Source organism: Lissotriton helveticus, chromosome 6 (assembly GCF_964261635.1).
Source record: "Lissotriton helveticus chromosome 6, aLisHel1.1, whole genome shotgun sequence".
Classification (NCBI taxonomy): Eukaryota; Metazoa; Chordata; class Amphibia; order Caudata; family Salamandridae; genus Lissotriton; species Lissotriton helveticus.
The window spans coordinates 914342190-914366342 of NC_136067.1; the positions used below are offsets into that span (position 1 = coordinate 914342190).

Below are 24153 nucleotides of genomic sequence, written 5' to 3' on the forward strand. Positions count from 1 at the left end.
TTATTAAAGTAATAAGTGCTGGTTGAATACGTATGTGTTACAGTGTAAAATAAAAAATATTTTGGAAATGTTGAATAAATAGTCATAAAAAAATAGTATGCATACTAGATTTCAATGCAAATTTCCATGCTTGAAGAAAGTTTTAAAGGGTAATTTCGAAATTTTACAAAATCTTGCTATCAGATCTCATTAGATGGGTGCTTTTGGTACATTCTCCGTCTAAAGTTCATCGCTCGTAAATTAATGGAAATGTGTGCTGCACAGTACATATTAGATATTGCCAACTGCATTTTATATGTTTATTTTTGTTAAGGCCAGTGGCGGACGGAACAGATAAGCGTGGTGACGGTGGGGCAAGGCTCAGTAGTGGGGGAAGCTGATAGACAACGGAATGGGTATTATTTAATTAATTAATTATACCTATTCTGTTGTCTGTCGACTTCCCCTTCCTACCCCAGCCTGGCCTGCCGCGTTTACCTGTGCTGGCCGCCACTGGTAATGGCTGCTGTTTGTGTTCGGTTGGCTCTGACTAACAATACTGAAAGTGATATTTGGCTAACCACACTATATTTTCTGAACTGATTTTTTCAGCTGGCCTACCCATACCATACCTTACCCTACCACACCCTACCATACTGTGCCATACCATACCATACCATACAATCTCAGACAATGCATAACATAACTTAACATAACATACCACAAAATAACATATAGCTTTACCCATAACAGTTTTCAGAAGAGAGACTTATAGTGACAGAGCCACTATATGGCTACTCTATAATTTAATGTGATAAATAAGTTATCAGCAAATAGGTAACAAATCTTCATCTAGGTAATTCCCCTTTAGTTGCTTAACCAAATTATACTTCTAGAAGAACTGTCGGTTAGAATCACATCAGTCTCTAATTTCTCAGGAGTGATTCATAAGTTGTAGAATATTATGAAGGGACGCAAATCAAATAGCCATTGTGACTGATGACATCATGGTAAATGAGGGAAACAAAAAGGTGATGGGTGGAATATGGTAAATTGTCTCAAGCGCTAGTAATTACTCAGACCACATTCTAGTCAATATTTTTTGGGCACTATGTCGCTCTAGATAGAAATATGTCATAATCAATTCAGGCTTGACCCTGCCCCAGTGTTAACAATTCAGCCAGAGTTGCTGCCACGCCGGGTCCCATCCAAGTGGGAATACAAGCAGTCCCAGACCTGTTTCAACCTATGGGTAGCTGCCGCATAGCAATTGCAAACCTAAAACATTTAGTCATAGGGTCTGGTACCAGAACTGGCTAAAAGTGTGTAATGGTGCTCATATGATATCTACTCCCTGCTACCATAGGGTGTACATGGATCATGAGCCAGAGGGTTTATGGTTTTTGAATTATAAATATTGATACTGAAGCACTCTTCACAAAGTCCAACAAGCAAATGTCCACCAGGGAATATTTCCTACAGCATCCCACAAACTTCATATCAAACACTACCACACCCATTCACCATCTTAGAAAAATCTCATTCACATAAAATGTATAATACACATATGCCACCTTTCCATTTACCCATATATCCTCTTTTTACACTCATAATCATTCATGTTTCTACACAAACCTATGCATCTGATACTGTCCCTCTCAACAGGCCTCAGTTCAGAAACCAGGATCACTTCCACATTAGCTAACTTCATCCTCCTTAAACTAGTTTGCTGCACATGCAAAAAACATTGTGTCAAAGAAAACATGGCATTATTAATTACTGTAGTATACTGTTGCAACCATCGTCTGCCTCTACCTATTCCTCATGTAGTTCAGAAATCATTAGATATTATCGAATATTTTATGAAAATTGGGACTATCAGACTCAACACTCACAATTTAAACTCCATTGCTGTAAAGCCTCACATGCTCCTCAGACTTCCTCCAAAGCGTTGGCAAAGCAATTATTGTCTGCCATTGTATATTCTCTAAATGCAACCTCCTATGGTGATGAACTCATTCCACCATCTCCCAATATCTCACTGTGCCCTTTGGCCCGTACGCCAATCCTGAATATCAACAACACCTCCCTCATCACGGGTACTTTACCAACATCTTTTAATTAATACAGGTGAAATCTCCAACAAAAACTCAATGATGGCCCAGATGAACTATGTAAATATCTCCCGTCACATGCCTTCCTCTTTCTTGGAGAAATTCTTCAAACAATCTTATAAAACGAGTGGCTACTAACTTCAAGAGCACATCAATTTCTATAACTTCCAGCAAGTCTACCAATAATTATTTTGCCCACGTTCTAGGGTTGAGATTGCCGAAGCTCAAGAAGTAGATTTAATTCTATAAATCTCCGATAAGGATGACCCATGTCCCATGACACTGCTTAACGTGTAAGTGGCCTTTGATACTGCTCTTAATTGAAACACCATTCATGGAGGGAATGACTGAGGTTGTTTTAAAATAGCCCACCTCTTACCTCTCAGGCATAAAACCATTTGTATAGATGTTCTCCTGAAAGTTCCACATGGTTCTATTCTCACATCCATTGATGGCAGCACCTTGCTGTACTTAAGTGTGATCAACTGAAGACATCCTTATATTCATATTCTGTCCGAAAAGCATCTAATACTGAATATCTATGGTATAGCTAAGATGCAACAAAACTAAGACTGACTTTGGCCTCATAAACATAAGAACCTCCTAGCCCCTTATCCAAGAGTGGTTCAACAGTCTTGATGTAAACAGCTTCTCATCCGGATTTCATCTTCATCCAATTCTCTGGTTTTCTCATGTTCCAGCAAACAAAACTGAGCAAAATTAACCCCTTTCTTCCAGCAATGGTCTTCCGATCCACAATCCAGGCCCTCGTCTTTCCATACATTGATGGTGGTAAGGGTCTACTCATTGGTCCCCCACAATATTAGTATATTCTTTTTTTGCCCCAGGACAAAAAGGTATACAATACCAGAAATAGGCAGATGTTTCATGGCTGCCCCAACAGGTCACTTTTGAGATCAGAATTTTGCTTGTTTCCCTTGCTCATTTAGGCCAAACCTAGCCTAGAATGTACTCCACACAACAAGTTCACCCGTTGATATGAAGCTATTGTACTTTTGTTTTTCAACACTCAGAGTGTTTTGACGCATGATGTTTGGCTCAGGGACGCCCTATGTAAGGGATTTGTTGTGAATAAAAGATTGAGTACCTCATTGTATGGGTCATGGACATAGCAAGCCGCATAACTGCGCTAAAACAACTGTTATATGACATGGGAAAGGCTACACCTGCAGAAGTTAAAAACCTAGGAGTGTGGTTTGACATTTGTTAGTCAAATCTGGAAAGTGACGGGTAAATGCTTTGGGACCCTGAAAGTCCTGAGGAAGATCCTCTTATCTATTGCCTGTCAATGCAAGAAAATCAATAGTACATGCCGTGGTCACCTCCGAGATGGACTACGGTAATGTCGCCTATTTAAGTTCATCCAAAAAAGGGCTGAAAAAGCTGCACTCAATACAAAATGCTGCAGCTCGACTAGTGATGAATCTCACAAAAAGTACATCTATAACAAAAGCCCTGGCAAGCCTGCATTGGCTACCTGTGGAGAAAAGAATATTGTTCAAGACAATGTGCTACTGCCATCGAATCCTGTCGAAAAAAGTTCCACAGTATCTACAAGCAATGATAACAGCCTACACACCCAGCCGGAACCTTAGATCCATAGGAAGGGCTCTGGTAATTGTACCGAGAATACAGAAGGCAAGGATGGGTGGACGCTCTTTTAGATACCTGGCAGCCAAACACTGGAACACATCGCCAGAAGAAATTAGAATGGATCCCTGTGAAGACACCTTCCGCAGAAACCTAAAGACACAGCTTTTCCCCACCATCAAACCAGAATAGACTTTCGCTATCTCCAGTCATCTGCCCGCGGGCTGAGTGAGTTACTCTATACTTTCCATTTTCTGCCATCTGATAGTCTGCTACCAGCTCGGGGACACACCGGAGGTGTAACCAAGCGCTTTATAAATGGATAAATGAATACATTGTGTTTTTTCCCGGGTTTATGCCTGATTCCGAGGTTGAGATGTTAGAATGTGAAAGTTATGCTTTAGCCACACTGTTTTCCTCCCTCAAATTCCTCTGGGTATATGTGGTGGCATTTATGGTGGAAAAGCAGAGCAGGTTTGAAACTAGATTAATTTGGGTGGGTAATAACCTTGGGAGTGCAATAATTCGACACAACACAGAAAAACCACTGTATGCACCCAGCGTTGGTTATGAACCTAAAGGGCCTGAGTTAGAGTTTGGCGGACAGGGTTATGCGTCACAAGCGTGATGGGTATTCCATCCGCTGTATTACAAGTCCATTATATCCAAGGGCACCTGTGATACTAGGGACAGGATAGACGTCTTTTTTGTCACTGATGGTTATTTTCGTTGTTTTTATGCTTTATTGTCTTGTCTCTTTTTGTATGGCCTTAGAGCTGAATCGAAAAAGTTATTGATTGTTGCATGTTACCGACAAGCGAGATCGAGACAAGCTTTGTCGAATGTTAAAGCTGAGCCCTTTAACGAACAATTCCTTCCTAACTCGACGTCATGGCTGTGCTTGCAGTGCACGCACCATGCAGGAAGGTGTGAATTATTACACGTCTGCATTCTCAGTTGCACTCCGAGGATTACATTTTCAAAGAATGTGCTCTGTGCAACCAGAAACCTCATTAACAAGAAAGAAAAACAATAAAAACTTAATGGCATTTCATTTCTCCAGCATTGCATGCCTTTGATGTTCAATCATATGAGAATATTCAATCTCTTAGAAGTTTTTTTCACTGTAATTGAACTGCTCTATTTCACAGTGGTACATGATGGACAGGTTCATTTTGCAAAGTAGTTAATTTAAAATTTCAAAGTACTGCAAAAGGGCAGGATAGAGGAAACCTATTTTCATCCAAGTGTAGAAAGGAAATAAAAGACATACAAAGCGCTCTCTGCAAACATTTTGAATGTGCGTGACATTTCATGGGCGCAGGCAATGTTGTGGGAGGAAGAAAGCATGGGAAAGGCAAGAAAGAGGTTGTGTTCCTCCCCTAAGTCTTATATGGCCTTGATTACATGTCTGTACCTAATTCTGATGGGACCAGTGATAGTGATAACCAACCACATTTGAATTTCCATGCCTTGTATATTTCACCCAGAGATTTCGACTGAAAAATGCATGTAAAATGCCAGAGGGCACATATAGAAGATAATGACACAGCACAGCGCTGTAAGCCATCTTGCTGTGCTGAGCTGCCTCAAAAGGAAAGTGCAGGGATGCAATAATACGACACATCCATGTGCTTTCCTCTGCCCTGGCGCAAAATAGGCTGCTTAGCACCAACGCAGGCACCCTTGCACCATATTGCAAGGGCGCCTGCCTTGCAGGGATAATTGTTTTTGTGCAGGAAGGAACATCTTCCTGCACAAACACAGTCATTGATTTTGTGTTCCTCCAAAGTGTGCTATAGAATGCAGCACACATAGAAAGAGGAAACAATTAGGAGAAATAAAGGTCTTTCTCCTTGTTGTGCCACTTTTATGGCTTCCCTGGGGAGGCGTTAAAATCTGATGCATTCCAAGGTTTACAGAACCTTGTAAATCAGGGAATGCATCACAATCCATTGGTGTTTTGTGTGAACACTACAGAAACACCAATGGAACACCCCTTTCACACTAAGTAATGCATGAATGGGGGCCATATTTACAAGGCCATGAAAAGCCATGCAGATTTTTGTGCCACCTGGTATTAGTAATTCTGGGCGTGGGAATACTGATGCTGTTTTTCCCAAACTTTGTAATGAGTCCCTTTTTTTTATCATAGTTGGTGTGTCTGATTATGAGTCAGATCAAGACTGTATTCTGCAGATTATCAAAAGGGCTTCTGAAACAAAGCTCAGCTGAGGTATAACAGGCTTGATAGACAAATGTACTGTGCCAGAATGACCTTTAAAAGATCCACTGGCATAGGATGCACGCCTGTGACATTCCTCTTTAAATTGGAAGACCAATGGCAAATGGCTGCATTACCTGCGTCATCAGCTGTGCCGACTGCACGGTTGAATGCTGACAAATCATCTCCTGACTGGGTAACACTTTCTGCAAATGTTTTCAAATTCTCAGACATTGGGCCAGTAACATCTGTCACTGCCATTGAAGTGTTGACAGATTCGTCTGCAGTCTTCTTGGATAGCTCAAAACGATTTTTGAGATCACCTGTTGGAAAAAAAACATATCATATCGTATATCCTCCCTTCTTCAGTTACTAATGTTAAAATAGTACTTTTTATTTCTGGTGGGAAACCACCCAACTATAACATATCATTTCGATAGATAGAATTGCTAAAAAGTCATATTAAAAACCGCCCAAAAAGCTTAATGTACCTGGGTGGAAAAATGTTGCAAATTTATCATTCTTAAACAAGATAAGAACATCATCTTAACCTAAAATAATGTTCATATCTTTACTTACAATTTTTCAAATGTACAATGTAGCTGAATAGAATAATTTATTTATGCACTGGTATTAATTTAGGATATTGCAAAATAAGACAAACCAGAACATTCAAATCCAGCTATATTATACCATAGAAACGAAAAGGTTGATAATGTCACTTGACAGATGTCACATATTTGTTCTCCTGTTCCTCAAAACTGGTCACGAGCATTTTCATCACATCGATTTTATTTATTTATTAATGCATTTTTATATAGCGCGGACTTTACCCGAAGGTGTCAGAGCGCTTCACAATAGGAACGTTAATGACACATGAGGAGAAAATACAAGTGAACAAATTACAAAAGCAAACGTTAAGTTACATGAGGTAAAAGTGACAATTGTGAGCAAACAAAATACAAGAGGTAGCAAACGGTGCATTACAGGAGGAAAAAAGTGACATGTGTGCAAGTTACAAAAGCGTACAAAGTACAAGTAGAGGTATAATACTGCAATACATGACAGACACTCAAACACAAGAACCAACGTTACGAAGGCAATGGTGGCACTTGTGCAAGTATCTAAAGCAAACAAAATATAGGAGGTGGCAAACAGTGTGTTACAAGAGAAAAGTGACATGTGCAGGTTACAAAAGAGTACCAAACACAGGTTGAAGGATAATACTTCAATAGATGGCAGACACTCAAACACAAGAACAAACGTTACGTAGGCAATGGTGGCACTTGTGCATGTATCTAAAGCAAACACAATGAAGGAGGTAGCAAACAGTGTGTTACAAGAGAAAAGTGACGTGTGCATATATCTGTTCTACGAATACTGTGCATATAGAAGTGGGCTAAAATCAGATAATCCCCCCCCCAGGATAGTGCGACAGGGATTAGGAGATTTTGCATCACAAAACTGGAAATATTGCAGCACTAGTGCGGGCTTTTGCTGCATTTTTACATCTTTTTTTAGTGACAGTTAAAAGCTGTGTCCTAATGAAAATCGAATCTGCAGGCGAATGGTCTAATCACAACACCATTTTGCCTGTCACCCATGCTCTGCTCTCTTCTCGTCTAATCTCATCCTTCAAGTTTTAAGGACCTTTGATGACAGAAAGAGATACCCATCTAGTCGCTAAATTGCACAGTGAACCTAACAAAAATCGTGAATCAATCCTGGCTTCCTTCTTGATCAAAATGATTGATCTCAGGCAAATATTTTATTTCAATGAGCCTGCTTTTCTAAACGACTACTTTTTTGACCCAGCCAGGGTGTAGCTGTCCTCCGTTAACCAAGATTCGGCTCGCTGAATGGAATTGGTGGCTGCGCACAGGGGTAAGCTGACTGTCAACTGTCTCGTGTCTCGTGCCTCCCTCCCACCCAGTTGCTCCCCTTTTACTGAAAAATACCAGCCACGGTACGTGCAGGTAACTGCGGTGGGGCGGTGGGGCGGTGTAAGGGGGCATTCCGTGGGACGATGCAGAGGGAAAATTAAATAAATAATTAATTTTCCCTCTGCATCATCCCTCGGACTCCCCCCTGACACGGCCCCACCACCCCACCGCTATTACCCGCACGGGCCACGGCTGGAAAATACATGTGCACATGTTAGGGGTGTCAGGAAGAGGCTGTGCAGATCAGACTACAAGGAGCCATTGCCAGGGTGGTTCAGGGGGGGAAATGCAATATGAGTTATTTGCCTGTATGAGTGGAGGATGAGTAATGTGCTTAAGTGCAAGTTATGCCTGTTTAAGTGCAGGGTGAGCAGCATGCCTGGATGCGTGCAGGATTGGTGGTGTGCCTGTCTGAGTGCAACATAGGTAAAGTGCCGGTTTTGTGTGCCTTTCTTGTATATGTGTAGGAAGAGCTGTGTGCATTGTGTGTGTAGAGTGAGACCTTTACTGGTTACAGTTAGGAAGTGCCTGTGTGAGTGCTAGAGAACTACATTGGCTTCAGGTAGCCAAGAGAATCAAACTTAAGACCTTGACCATTGCCTTTCGGACATTTCACGGATCGTGCCCTTCGTATCTGAAACATAGGCTGGGTGTCTACCTGCAGTCGCGTGCTCTGAGATCCAGAGCCCAGAAATTACTCTGCACCCCACGAGTGAAGAAAACCCGGTTGGGTGGCAGATCTTTTATGTTTGTGGTGTCCAAATTGTGGAATTCCCTCCCTAATTCCTTGCGTCAGATCTCTTTTGAAACACAATTTAGGAAGTAAGTTAAAACTTGGCTTTTGAACCTGGCTTAATTCGATGTGTCTTGATCGGCACCTGTCTCCCGTGTGTCACATATCGCTCTAGCGCTGGGACACCTCTCTGGAGGTAGCTGTGAACTCAGAGTTCACTGTGTGCTTTTTCAGTCCAACGGGGTGATGTTTCTATGTGAGTTCAGGGTAAGCCGTGTGCCTCTCCTAGTGTAGGGTGGCCAATGTGTAGGATGAGTAGTGTGTCTGTACGATAGGAGGATAAGTGGTGTACCTGCGAAATTTCAGCCCATAAAAGTCAGTTTTATTGCCTTTGACAAATCTTGTTTTGGGTAATAATATCAAAGATGAAGGACGACTGGCTTAAAAATGTTCCCATCTGGACACCCCTCTCCACCCCCCCCCCCCCCACCCCCAATACAACAAGAAAACAATTACATCAGTGTATGTAGATGTATATATATATCAGGTCGGGGAGAAGCCCGGACATTACTATGTGGACCTGTGCTACGTCGAGAGAGGCAGCACTTCTAATACAGGAAGGTCGTGGGGAGAAGTGACACGATACAGGACGCTGAGGCTGAAAGATCTCCCAGCCCACTGTGGTTTTAATTTTGGATCCATTTCGCTACTGCAAACGAACTCACTTGAGCGAACAATTTTGAACTACTGTTACCAGAATGCTCGAGGGGAGTCAACGCCCTTTGAGCAGGAAGCAACAGTTAAAAAGATATGATGACGAGCAGTAGCGAATTACTTTTGCCTCTGAAGAAGTGCGCTCTGCGCATGAAACACGTCAGGCACCTTTGAACTGCCAGGTGAAGACTCCTGCCCAGCGCTTTGTTTAACTTGCTCCCAATAAACACTTCACTTGAAACCTACCTGCGAGGCTTCTCTGAATTGGGCAACTTTGTTTGTGTGGATTTTTCCGGCCAGCCCAGGTCGGGGAGAAGCCCGGCCATTACTATGTGGACCTGTGCTACGCCGAGAGAGGCAGCACTTCTAATACAGGAAGGTCGTGGGGAGAAGGGACACGATATAGGTCGCTGAGGCTGGAAGATCTCCCAGCCCACTGTGGTTTTAATTTTGGATCCATTTCGCTACTTAAAACGAACTCACTTGAGCGAACAATTTTGAACTACTGTTACCAGAATGCTCGAGGGGAGTAAACGCCCTTTGAGCAGGAAGCAACAGTTAAAAAGATATGATGATGAGCAGTAGCAAATTACTTTTGCCTCTGAAGAAGTGCGCTCTGCGCATGAAACGCGTCAGGCACCTTTGAACTGCCAGGTGAAGACTCCTGCCCAGCGCTTTGTTTAACTTGCTCCCAATAAACACATCACTTGAAACCTACCTGCAAGGCTTCTCTGAATTGGGCAACTTTGTTTGTGTGGATATATATATATATATATATATATATATATAGCTATTGATATATACCTATTGATATAGAGCTATTGATATAGAGCTAGATATATAACACTCCTCATAATATGGGATGTTATCTAACTTAGGCTACATGGTCTATAAATTACGTTTAAATAGGCGAGATGACTTGGCAAAAGATTTACAGATTAAAGCACAGAGTAGTTACAGGAACTTTTTTTACATGACAAATTCCTTGTTTTTTTCAGTGATGTAGTTTGGTTACCTTTCAGGCTATATTTAATAGCAAATTCACAGTAATTGGAACACGCTAATGTGCAGCAATTCAAAAAACACATGTATGTAGTAGTGGGCTATGATAACCTGTGCTCATCTGGACGTCCTGGGGTAGGTGGATTGCAAAATGGAATGGAGCAGTTTAGAAGAAAAATTCCAAGCTAAAAAAAGAAGAATGAGCCTTCCTGTAGTGTCTGTTTTCTTTTCTTTTATTGTCTGGCCAGGCAGCATTTTATTGAAATAACAAACAAGACAATTAAATTGTAAATTGTAAATTGTAAATTGTAAATTTGTTGTTTATTGCTTTTAGTTAATAAAAACCATCACAATACAAAATACAGTTTAAATGCGTTTTTTTTTAAAAAGGATGTCACGCCATTTCATTAAAACGTTATATATATTAATACATCAAATAACAGAGTTATATTACAATTTTATAAAATATAATCAGAGCGAGGTTATAAGTACTTTACCGTTTTTCAACAGGTTTGTATGGGGAGTATGTAGGAGATATGACAAGCATGATTCTGTTGTTCATGATGGCGTCAATTACCAAAACTTTAGCTTCCTTAACAATAACATACAGTTAAAGTCTGCCTTTATCGATGCTTCCTACTGTCTTTTTTACTGCTTTGTCGTGGACTTGCAAATATTTCAGCAACTTACAATTTAGGCGAGGATCAGTAGAGTCCAAGCTTCTCATGATTGCTGTTCTACATGTACGGATCCCTCGCTCATTAAATAAAAACTTTAGAAGTAATCGGCATGCATTCATCATTTCAGGGCATATACAAACCAAATGCACAAAATCTTCTTCTGCAGCGTCACATAATCTACATGTTTTTGGTCCATTATATCGCCAAGGAGGTTTTTCAGATAAAGACGGCAGGTCCCCTAGGCGTATAGCCATTAATTGCTTCTTAAAGCGCAATGGATAAGTTAGTTGGAAATAAGCTGCAGGCTGCAATGTGACATATGTTTGATTTGTCATCCATGCATGAGCTCGTCGTGAAAAGAGACTTTAATCCTCTATCAATGAGTGATTTTTAGCGGCTTTATTCATAGCCTGGCAAAACGTGTGATGAGACAGTTTTAAGGCCCACAAATCACCTGCATTTATTAAACGTAAAGAGGAAAGACAATTAAACAAACACTACATAGGAGACTGTTTCTTTTGTTTTTGCAGCAGGTTTGGTTAAAATGATGGGAATCATGGGAATCCATGAATTTTGTGGCAAAACTGTGATTTGCGAAATCATGAAAAGCTGGGGGTGGAAGGGTACTCTGGACAGTATAAGCAAAAAAAGATGCATTTCAAAGCTCATACTATGACTATTGACCTTGAAGAAAAAGTTACTTTTCTTTGGTAACAATATTTCTGGTGCCTGCATAATCTTGCTGCAGACTCCTCACCTTATGAATTTGCTTTTACAAATCAGACTGACCCAGAAAATATTTTCTTCAATAGATGTGCAGCACCACTAGATGGCACCATGCCGTTTCAGCCGTGACTGCCCACTGAAAATGCCTGCATGAGAGTTCATCTGGTGCCAATCAGTACCCTGGCATTGATTCCTGATCTATTTTCCATGCCCCAAAATGCTGAGCACGAAGGAACCCCAAAAAAAGCATTTACAACAGCAATAATGACACCACTTACCATGCTTGTATTCGATATGTGTGAAATTCGCATAATTTGTTTTCATGTAATTATGTAAAAGTTTAGCAAAATTATGCCTAAATGTACGAAATTTTACGGCAAAATGTGTCCTTGCTTGCTTTAATGTTTGAAGAGAGGATACATTTAAACAAACTCATTGCGAGCAACAGAAGCTCAAGCTCTGTTATTCTGGTGCATTTATGGTAAATGTTTGCCACGAACAGGTGTGTAATTGTGCGAAGTGGCGTAAAAGTATAATTTTGCTTAACGAGCATAACGTGAAATTCCGAACAATTACGCAAATTACTCCAGAATAATTTAAATTTCACCCAGGCCTAGTCTGTATACTATGGTATGTTATTATTCATTTCTTCAGATCAATACATTTACTAAATATTCCTTATTCTGTTAAAGAAACTCAAAGCAATACCTCCGTGGGGCTGAGTAGTACTGATTAACCAAGGATGTCATATAACACAGCTCTCTCAATCTACCTATCACTGCCTGAGCTGAGAGGCAGTAATGTTTGGCAAAAGTATGCAAGGATGACCATGTAGCCACCAGGAAGATGTCAGCCGCCAGAACACATCTGGTGAGAGCACTGGAAGCAACCATGGCCCTAGTGGAGAGGACACAAATGCTTCACAACTGCCTTTCTCAGCCATGGCATAGCAAATATTTTGAAAGAGAATGGCCTAATGAAAAATGCTGCATTTGCTTAATGTGATTTAGTTCTAGCAAAGGCCATAAAGATCATCCAATCTACTGATTTCCGAAGCAGGGCTTTTATGTATATTTTTCATATTATGTGAAATACATGCCTGACTGCATATAACACATGCTAACTTAACATTGCCTTTGCATTTAAATTATATGTATGTGAGGTGAAAGGCTTAGGTGGCAGAAAGAAGGTCTGCTTATCATATTATTTTTGCAGTTTACAAACATGTGCTTGGGTTGTCATGTTTTCTCTAACTTAAGCTAACAAGACCAAGAAAGGACAATGTCTGTTCTATGGTGCACACGTTCTTTGTGAACGTGTTAGCTGAAGAGAAAGCTGCAAAGGACAAAACCGAAGAAGGAAAATAACAGCATCAGAATATGTTTTGAACAAACAGTATTGTTTGAATATCCTGCATAATGATACAGAAGTCAAGCAAGAGCTGATCCTTCCCGCTCTGTTAAAAACTATGCCTAGAAAAGGTAAACAAGGTGTAAGGGGCGGAATGAGAAACATGGAGTAGTTGCTCGAGTAAGCAGTGAACGACAGATTTCCAGCTTTGAGTCTGGAGGTACTATAACGTACACAGGGAGCATATATTAGCTTATATAAATAATTAATGCTGAAAGGTGATTGGGACATATTTGAACTTTGACCTAATTTGCTTAATTGTTGCTGAGATGTTTAAAATACTTACAATCATCCTAACACATATGATTTGTAGACTAATAATGTAGCCTTGTAGCCCGCTGTTGAGAGCTAGACGAAGTGTTGAAGGCTTTGTGCTATAGGCCCAGAGTCTTTAACAACCAGTATAACACAAAGCAGAGGGACTCCAAGTCTATTAGAACCTTCCTTCAACTTATGTAAGAAGGTTCAAAATTAAAAAGAGAGAAACAGTAAGATTAACATTGGAATGTTGGAACAGATGGCTTATACCAGCCATTATTGGCCATTAGCTGCTCAATTGTCTTCAGTAGAGCGTTCAACATTCCACTGTTCCAATACATAATTAACAATTATATGCGGAAATATCAATTATTGCGGGTGCTGCCAATTTACGGGGCTGCAAGGCAGGGCTCTGAGTATATCGTGTCAGAAGGAGAGCTTCTGTGACAGGACTTTCTTTATTTATACATTCCCTTTTCTCAAGCCTAACTCTGTCAATGTGGAGTATCTGCCAGTTCTCAATTGATCCGAAAAGGTTGTAATTACCTTTTGAGGCTCAGAGGATGTACTGGGTATGACCCTAATAAACTAGGGGTAACCCAACAATGTCCAGTCAAGTCCGATCAATGTAATATGGTACAGCATGTCTAGAATCCAGTTTATGTAGCTGCTAATCCTCCTTGGTGCGATGAAGAGGATGGAAGGGTAACAAACTGGCCCATGTGAAAGGCAGAAACTACCATGGATAGGAAGTATGACTGGTCAGGAAGACAGATGAAGGTGGACAGGGCAGCCAGATAGCCCTTTATGGTAGTCACAACCAGGCCACATAGTGCGGGGGGCAACGTGAATCACGGAACTTTGGAAAGGGTTTGAAGGGAACATTTGTTCAGTTTGAGCAGCAAGATGGACAGGTTGCCAAACTTGAGCAGCATCCTGCTTCATAAGCATGGGCGTAAAATCTGTTCCGTTCGCGGAATTTGCGGATTTTCTGCAATTTCACGGTCCGCGAATCTCGCGAAATTGCAGAAAAATCAGCGAAATCGCATTCGGGACGGATTTTCAAAAACTGAAGTACATGAAGCACTTACAGGGTTACAGCAGGTGCCCAAGTTGAAGCTAATTTCTTTGTAACCATTTACAAAATGGTTACAAATAAATTAACTTCAACTTGGGCACCTGCTGTAACCCTGTAAGTGCTTCCTGAGCAGCGCCTCCAGAGTTGTTGCCTACTTGCAACTATTCTCTGACCCTGCTCTGACCCTCGAAGCAGGGTCAGAGAATAGTTACAGGTATGGCACAATGCTCCAGGCTGTCACAAAAATTAAACCACAACAGGAAGCACTTACAGATAAGGAAGCAGGAGCCGGACTTGAAGCTCAAATTCAGTAACACATTAACCAGCCCCCGGTTGAGGCTGGGCAGGTGTGCTTTCTCCCCATAATCTACAGTGGTGAACCAGAGGGTGCTGTGATGAATCAGAAGGAGCAGTTGTGAACCAGAGGGTGATGTGATGAACCAGAGGGTGGCAGTGGTGAACCAGAGGGTGGCAGTGATGAACCAGAGGGTGCTGTGATGAACCAGAGGGTGGCAGTGATGAACCAGAGGGTGGCAGTGATGAACCAGAGGCTGGCAGTGATGAACCAGAGGGTGGCAGTGGTGATCCAGAGGGTGGAAGTGATGAACCAGAGGGTGTCAGTGGTGAACCAGATGGTGGCAGTGGTGAACTAGAAGGTGCTGTGATGAACCAGAGGGTGCTGTGATGAACCAGAGGGTGACAGTGATGGACCAGAGGGTGGCAGTGGTGAACCAGATGGTGGCAGTGATGAACCAGAGGGTGGCAGTGATGAACCAGAGGGTGGCAGTGGTGAACCAGAGGGTGGCAGTGATGAACCAGAGGGTGACAGTGATGATCCAGAGGGTGGCAGTGGTGAACCAGAGGGTGGCAGTGATGAACCAGAGGATGGCAGTGATGAACCAGAGGGTGGCAGTGGTGAACCAGAGGGTGCTGTGATGAACCAGAGGGTGGCAGTGATGAACCAGAGGGTGGCAGCGGTGAACCAGAGGGTGGCAGCGGTGAACTAGAGGGTGCTGTGATGAACCAGAGGGTGGAAGTGATGAACCAGAGGGTGACAGTGATGATCCAGAGGGTGGCAGTGGCAAACCAGAGGGTGGCAGTGATGAACCAGAGGGTGGCAGTGATGATCCAGAGGGTGGCAGTGGCGAACCAGAGGGTGGCAGTAATTAACCAGAGGGTGGCAGTGATGAACCAGAGGGTGGCAGTGATGAACCAGAGGGTGGCAGTGATGAACCAGAGGGTGGCAGTGGTAAACCAGAGGGTGCTGTGATGCGCTACTAAACTGCCCCGGGGCCCAGTGGGTGTGAGCCCCCGTGCTGCTGAACTGCCCCGGAGCCCTCTCAGTGTGAAAATCCTTCGTGCTCAATTGCCTGGGAGCCCTCTGGGTGTGAGCACACATTGTGTTAAGTGTCCCCCTGCCCCCAGTACATATATACCCGTACCGCAGAGCACCATTATGCTCTTGCACCATGAAGTCTGGTGCCTGGATGCTCCTGATCCGTGTAGGTGGTACCACCGTCTGGTGCAGTCAAAATCTAAAGTCATAACTTGCTACACAGCACCAATAAACACGTGTCGCCCCTGGCACCGGTATGCGTATGTACCAGGCGTGGAGCACCCGCATGCCACTGCACCCTACTGCTCAGCGCCAGCATATGCCTGTACGGGCAGTTTAGTATGAGATGGGACATTGTCCAGCAGCTGCATGCGCCTGAACTCACTGAGCAGGATCAGAATGGCTTTGTACCAACACGCGCATCAGAGCTATCTTGGACATCTGAAGGATTCTGGGGTCCTGTGCCAAACATATTTTTGCATCCATGAGTTTCCCGAGGGCCATCCCCGTGTAGCTCCTGTGACCAGGAGGCTGCTTTCTCCTCATCTGCTGCTCTGCTCGGTCTCTGACCCTTTATAAACAAGATACATGTGAACTCGCATAGAAGCCCTGCCCGTTTGGCCCCATCCACCACACACTAGCGGTATGATATGTCTTCCCGCCCGTCCCCACTATAATGGCCAGCTCACTCAAGGGACCTCGGCACCTTTTGGCGTGCTGGCAAAGTTACAGGCACACATGGTCACATATTTGTGCAAATGGCACAAAAATCCGCGAGTTCACGGGAAAATTCACGAACTCGCAGACTTTTTTTGCAATTTGGCACGAATTCACGGTCTGCGAATTCGCAAATTTCGCCCATACTTACTGCTTCGTTGGAGCTGCACCACAGTATGGGCAGGCCTATGGAACATCTTCAAATCTTTCAAATATGAGATGGCAGCATAAAGAGGCAGCAATCTCGCAGACCATTGCAGCAATTGTAATGGTATTTTATGTCCAGGCTCTAAAGTGCTGCTCGTCTGTTGTCTTGCAGAGGCACAATGAAGACCTTTATATTTAGACCTTCCTTGCTTGCAATAGGTGGGTGTCTGCTTTAACGGCAGAATTCCATGCCAGTGTCAAGCCTTCTTTCAAAACTAAAAATGTACTGAAAAACAGCAATTCCACTAAAATACTTGAATCAAATATGACATCAATATATTGCTCTACGCACCTTCTCCTTAAATCATGTGCTCCTTGGAATCTCCTAAAACAAGTTTGAAACAATGTATTCTAAGGTTTTCATTATAAAAAACCATTTCACAGTACTACACAAATCATGCTGAAAACTAAAACAAACTTGACCTTGTCGGTGCAGTTTTGAGACAGTGTAGCCTACAGTGCACACACATTGCTATTGACTTTTACATATCAGTGTCTATAATTCAAAATCATGAATGAACAGAGCTTGCATCTTTTAGGTAATTGATGTATACAATCTGATTACCAACTCTTAAGTGTATTCAGATTCATACCTTGATCAGGCATGTCAAGCTGCTTAGTGATTTTCATCAGCTGCTCTTGTAGTGAATTCTTTTTGGCATGAGCTGCTTTAACTCGTTCACTTGTTTCTATGACTCCTAACGCATTACCTTCGGAGAAAGAAAAAAAACGTGAGAAACAGCAGCAGACAAAGCAAATCACTTACTGAAAAATGCAGAGGAGAAATCAGACCTGCGAGCAGAGGCGTGGCCTCGTTTGCACCAAATTACCAGGACCTAAATAGTGCTTTTAATAGTTATAAAATAGACGAATCCAGTGGCAATGTTTGACCATTTACTCAATTTCATATTAAGAACAAAATGCTAAGTAGGTAGATCTGAAAGCCAAATACAACCTTAGTGTACAGCAGCCAAGGTTATGTAGAAAACAACCCACCATAGCAAAAGAACATATAATAACACATTGCTAGGTATGTACTTTGAGTGTAACAGTGCTTTAGTATATCACTTAAACGTCATGAGGCAGCGCATCATTGAACAAACACATTCATAGTAAACAATCCCAAAAATTCTAAACTCCTTGTCTTACCAAGTAGGCATCCAGGTGGTACTATATAGAGTGTAATCACTTTTATATAGTGCTTACAACCCCTCACATGGTGTTGAAGCACTTTATAATGGCCAGAACACTGTTCTGGAACCCAAGGTTTGTGGTTACCTGACTGGGCTTTGCTCCCACCTGACTGGGCTTTGCTCCCACCTGACTAGGCTTTGCTCCCACCTGACTGGATGCTTTTCAGCTAACATGCAGGGTCACAGTCGAACTCAGACTCGCAAGTTTGCACCATCTTTAAACACAAAACTACTTAAAAAGGCAAGGAACAGCGCGCTACGGCTACTTGTTAAATCTCCGGGCAACGGCGAGATTTTGAATAGATATCACAGAGCCCAAAAGGCTTTCCAGTCGGCTGTCACCAAGGATAAGCTCATCTATGAAAATCACTTCTGGTGCAAGCTGGTGTGGGAGAGTAAGAGGAAAAACGCTAGGAAATTTTGGGCTCTAATCAATCACTCAAATTTGAGTTATTCAAGCTTTGGAAATGCAAACATTCAAGAAGCAGAATGGGTAACCTATCTTACGGACCATTTCAAGGCACAAGTCCATCTAGATCCTGCAGGACAGGGTCTGCCAGTAGAATTGGGTACTGGTCCGGGTATTAAAGGGCGCATCTCTATTGATCCAATACACCGGTCTGACGAACCACACAGGGTGACTGAAGACAGGACAACCACTGCGATTATAAAGGCTAGACAAGATGGAGCTCCGGGCCCTAATGGCCTGCCACAAAACTTGTTTAAATCAGATATAACCTTTTGGTCTGGATTGTTAACTAATCTTTTTAACTATGCATTGAGAACTGCAACAATTCCAGACTCGTGGCGGGGTGCAATTATTCATCCGATTTATAAATCAGGTTCGCGTGCTGTCCCCAACAACTATAGACTTATAGCCCTGTTGGATATCGAGGCGAAACACTACGCAGGGCTTCTTCTGGAGGACTTGAGGCAATGGGCAAATGATTTCAATAGGGTGCCAATGAACCAAACTGGGTTCACTGCTAACTCAGGGACCATGACCAACCTATTAGTGGTGTCATCTATTGTCGACAAGGCCCTTTTAACATCCAGGTTTGTGTTCTGCTGCTTTGTCGACTTTAAAGCCGCATTTGATAGGGTCCCTAGGGAGGCCCTATGGGAAAAGCTGAGGAAGTGGGGAATCCCCGACAAATTATTGAATGCAATTATCCAACTGCACTCCTGCACCTGGGTTCGGGTAAAGTTAGGGTCCGGCACGCATCTCTCGCGAAAAATCTCTACAACGAGAGGGTTAAGCAGGGATGCATGTTGGCCCCTCTCTTATTCAACCTGTTCATTGCTGACTTATCCAGTGCCCTGGATGGCGTAAACAGCCACTCGCCAAAGGTAGGAGGTACGGCATTAAGCAACCTTTTATATGCCGATGATCTGGCTCTGTTTAGCCTCACAAGGGTGGGGTTGCAAAGGCTTCTTGACACACTGCTACAATACACGATTAAAAATCAATTAGAAGTCAATCTGAAGAAGACTCAGGTTGTCGCATTTGGGAAAAAGCGACATGCCGGTGGCGGATGGTCTTTTAATAACAACAGCCTCGCCATAGGCCAGTCGTACAAATACCTGGGGGTCCATTTGGACTCCAGGGGCAACCTTATAAAGCAGCGCGAAGAGATCGCGGTTAAAGCAACAATGCTCGCGGTGTCATTGACTAAGCTTGCAAAAAATCTTTCAGGCCCCACTCTGTCCCCTCTCTTGGAAGTCCTGAAAGCGAAAATTGGTCCCACTTTGTCGTACGGCATAGGGATTTTTAAAGGGAAATTAAACACTGCTCTGAATCGACATACGATAAAAATTTATAAAAAGGTTTTCCAGTTGCCACACTCTGCATCCCCCCCACAGATCAGACTAGAGATGGGGTTATTGAATTATGATGTTTCCTGCATCGGGGTATTTCTTAACCTCTGCCATAAATTACGACAATCAAACCCAGGTACATTAGAGTCTCTAGTTTGGCAAGAAATACCCGAGAAAAACCCAGGAGGAACTTTTGGCAGACTCTTTAAGGATTATATCCAACAAATTTCAGCAGACGGCCTCTGGGCCCTTAATCCTAGTCAATCTGCATTTAAGCTTGCAATTAAAAAAAGTTTAAGATCGCTATCACTCATTACAGATAAAGCACTGTTCTCAAAACAAAGCCATGTGTGGGCAGTTATTAATTCCTACAACCAGCTAGTCCCTTCCACTTATTTTTCTAGTCCTTTCTCACTATACTTAAAACGCAGCTTCATAACTATTAGAATGGGTGATTGGTGATTCTTGCAAAACCTTCCCACCTGGCGCCGTGCGGAAGAGGATACAACCTGCAGAGGGTGCGGCGAAGCAGCAGAAATGCTACTTCATGTGGTCTGCATTTGCCCCGTCTTCGACCTCCAACGCAGGCTCAAGCTGAGGGGGGAATGGAATCGGCTGGGGGTTCGGACCTGTAGGCAAGCCATTATTGCTGCATTGAGCCCGGATAACACTGATTTAAATATAAGACTGACAAACCTGATTCAGAATGCTTATCGTAATTTTAAACAAAAAAGCCTTGCTACTGCTTTATCCCCATCTGTTTTAAACTAATCAACGCCTTTTAAAAAAAAAAAAAAACATTAGGCAACCAGTGATGAGAACAGTCTAAATAGTAGGCTGCCAGTAAGGGTTGTTTTATGTATGTACTCACAGCTTGGGAAGCAGTTTTAACAATTGACTGTTTGTACTGTCTTACTATGTATGAATAATATAAATCTGTAATTCTCTTTTAAAGATATTTGTTTTATATCTAAATAAAGATTTTTTGATTTGATTTGTGGTTACGCCAGGGCTGGACTGGCCCTAGCGGGCATTGGGCATTTCCCCAGGAGGCTGGAAAGGAAGGAGCCATTTTTGTTACTGGGGTCCGGTTTTGCAGCGGTGCTAGTATATCAGCCCGCAATGATAAAAGCAGCAAAGGGGCTGGTCCACCAACTTTGCTAGGGCTGCTTTGGGATCCCAGACCAGCCATGTCCAGTGTTATTGGCTATGATTGGTATTAGTCGTGTATGCTCAGGCAGAAGATTCAACGCGTTTACTCTAGTTTCTTTGTAGTAGCTTAAATTAATAGGAGGTACATGTGATTATTAATGGAGGAAAGTATATGTGAATTCATGCAGCTGTTTGGTGGGGTAATTGGGGGAAAAGGGAGAGTAGGTATTTTTGGGTTGCAGGGGTATGACTTTCAAATAAGGAGAGGTTGTGATCTTTGGAATGCGCTGTAGGCAATTTGCCGAAATTCAATAGGTAGATTAAGGCAAACATGCATGTGATTTAGAATAGATTGTACTCAGAGAGAAGAGGCATTCAGAAAATGGAAGGCAATGAGTGGGCCATTTGAAGTAAAAAAGGAGAGGCAACAATTAGAAGACTTAAGCAATGATGAGTTTCCTGAATAAGCATGGTATCTGCCAGCAGCGGTCCATGCAGGTAAGAGCAGTGGGGCGGGGGGCGAGTCAACAGCCAACGGAATAGGGAAAATTTAATAAATCCTAATCTAACGTCTGTCGACATCCCCCATCCCCGCCCCACCGCTCTTACCTGCAAAGACCGCTGCTGGTATCTGCTCCTTTTGTGTTTACATAATGGGGTCATAAATTAACATTTAGGAATGCTATTAGTATAGTGTGTAGAGACTGATGTCTATTGTCATCTACATTACTATGATAGTGTGTAAGTGGGTGACAGCAATTGTCTGGCGTTGTGGAACACTTTGTAGGATAGGAGACGGATGGAGAGAATACTGGACTCACCTCACTTTGGCAAGAAAGCCAAGTGGTTGTTTGAGGTACACGAGTAGCAGTACTATTTGAAGAAAACTCTCTGTTACAGGGAGTGGACTGATAGGGCTAGGGGCCTGTGGCCCTGCAAGGCAGAGACTGTGAATGTGGTACAGTGCAGTTCAGGAGCCCGACAGAAAGCTCTAGGGTAAATTCCATCACCTCCACTGCCAGCCCTGTGCCACCAATAAGCACGAGTGATTAAATGGAGGTGCATCCACACTCATAAAAGTACTATTATTCCGCTAGATGTCTGTGCAAAACACGTTTCTTGTCAACTCTAAATCACCTTCTGGTGGCCTTGTAAGACCTCAAGAAGTTTATGTTTGTACACCAAAACTGACTCAAAACAAGTTCCTTATTAGTATTCATCAAATAATTGTCTGAGCACCAGTGATGAGATAGCAGCCGTGCTATTCCATGAAGCTCTTGTGGAAAAGAGGGAGCATTCCTAGCTCAGTAGCAAGTGAAAGGAAGTGTGCTTTCAACCAGAGGATCATTGTAGCTGAAAACCACAATCAAGTACTGAGAAAATACATTATATGGGTGTGGGACGGAATTAAAAGGCAGAGGAGGCTTATTATTTGTGTAGATTGGGATTCTATGAGCTCGGTGAGGTCCCACTATGTGGTGCACCTGAGCTATATTGAGTGTGTGTGGGGTGGTTGTTGTTTAATAGGGGGGGTGTTGATATCCAACTAAGCTATTTATTTATTTCTTTAACAGCTTTTTATAGCACCATGAAGTTTATGGTGGCTATAGAATATATAACAAGAAAAAGGATGCTAAGGTCTTACCTTGAATAATAGATAGTATGAGTGGTTAAAAACACAGTGGAGGGGCCAAAAGGAGTTCATGATTAAGGGAAACATGGGAGGGTATAAGTGAACTAGGAAGTAGAAGTGAAAGTGCAGAGAGAGACGGGGAAGGAAGAAGCAGAAGGACAACAGGATAGAGGAGGAGGTAGAGGGGAAAGGAGTGGGAGAGGATACAGCTAGAGCACCCAACTAGGAAAAAGGAGTAGAACAAAGGGTTAGGTAGACAGCAGGGAGGAAAGTGGCATGGGGAAATTGGGTATACAAATTGAGAGGATGTAAGTAGGGCATATATAATAACAAGGCAATTAGTCCTTTAAAGTCAGATACAGTCTGAAGAGGTGCGTTTTTAGTATGACAGCAGGTTGGGGTTTAGTCATGAAGGGCCTACCTTTGGGTGACTTATGTGTAATACAAGGGAGATTTGAGGCTTATCAAGTAGTTTCAAATGCCAAATTAAAGTGGAAGTAAACTGCACACACACGCCCTGCGGTGGCAGTCCTGATACAGGTCTGAAAGGCTACTTCTGTGGGTGGCCCAATCAGTGCTGCAGGCCCCCTAGTAGCATTTAATTTACACTCCTAGATTATTGGTGTACCACTTTACAAGGGACTTATAAGTAAATCATATATGCCAAACAGGTGTAAACCAATCATACCATGTTTTAGGGAAGAGAGCAAATGCATTTTAGCACTGATTAGACAAACAGGAGTAGGAAAGCAAAACTTTGGGGATAACCGTGCCTAATGGGTCATTTCAAACATCAAGTCTCCGAGAAAGGTGATGTTCTCAGACAGCGTTTGGCAAGAGGTGATGTATTGTGAAATGTACATTCCAAAATCAGCCTCGAGGTTGGGTTAGGGTGAAAGATTATGTGTCAGAAGTGGGTGTAGGATGGAGCTATCCAGACAGCAACTTATAAGCATTGAATGGAGGGGAAGGATAGTGCTGTGAATTATGAGCATTTGAGGGATAATAGTGCAGAGAGGAGGGAGTAGAGTCTAATTGGAGTAAATAAAGAATTGGGGTGCTGTACCGGAGACACTTTGTTAGGGTGTAGTGGCAGACCAGTCTGCAAGTGATGTGGATCGTGAATATAAAGTAGGGAATACCGCTATACGTTAATATCATAGCCATACTTTCGGGAACAAAAATATCAGCAATCAAGTAGGTACAGATTTTCTATACCTAACTCCAAATATACATACTTTAACGATATTTATATCAAGGTACCTAGATCTGAAGTAAAAAACATGTAAATCTGTTTTTCCTCATATGCCTGTACCTTTCGATATTTTTGTCCTCGGTATTTTTTGCATGATATTAAGTTATAATGATATTACCCACTCAATATGCCAGACCACAACCTGTGCAAGACTGGCTAGGCTGCAGACAAGAAGACTTGAAGGTGACTTCCAATCCAACTGGAGAGCACTGGAAACTCACAAGCAGTAGTCTGTGGTGTAGCAAAAATGGTTGAAAGGCCTGGGAAACAACCTCTTCGGGAAGGAGCTTCAGCTGGAGTCCAGAGCCTACAGATGGAGGCAGGGGACATTTTAATGCCCTGAAGTTTCGGTGGGAAGTAGACAGTGTTA

General features: G+C 42.6%; 1 protein-coding gene across 1 annotated transcript in view; it reads right to left on the reverse strand.

Annotated features, from left to right (window-relative positions):
• LAMA4 (laminin subunit alpha 4) overlaps positions 1-24153 on the reverse strand; it is a 467067-nt gene that overhangs the window by 126848 nt on the left and 316066 nt on the right. Inside the window, exons 18-19 of the mRNA XM_078648567.1 lie at positions 17326-17442; positions 6066-6251 (exon numbers count right to left, since the gene is read on the reverse strand). Of these exons, the coding sequence (XP_078504693.1) occupies positions 6066-6251; positions 17326-17442 (303 nt within the window). The remainder of the gene's footprint in view (positions 1-6065; positions 6252-17325; positions 17443-24153) is intronic.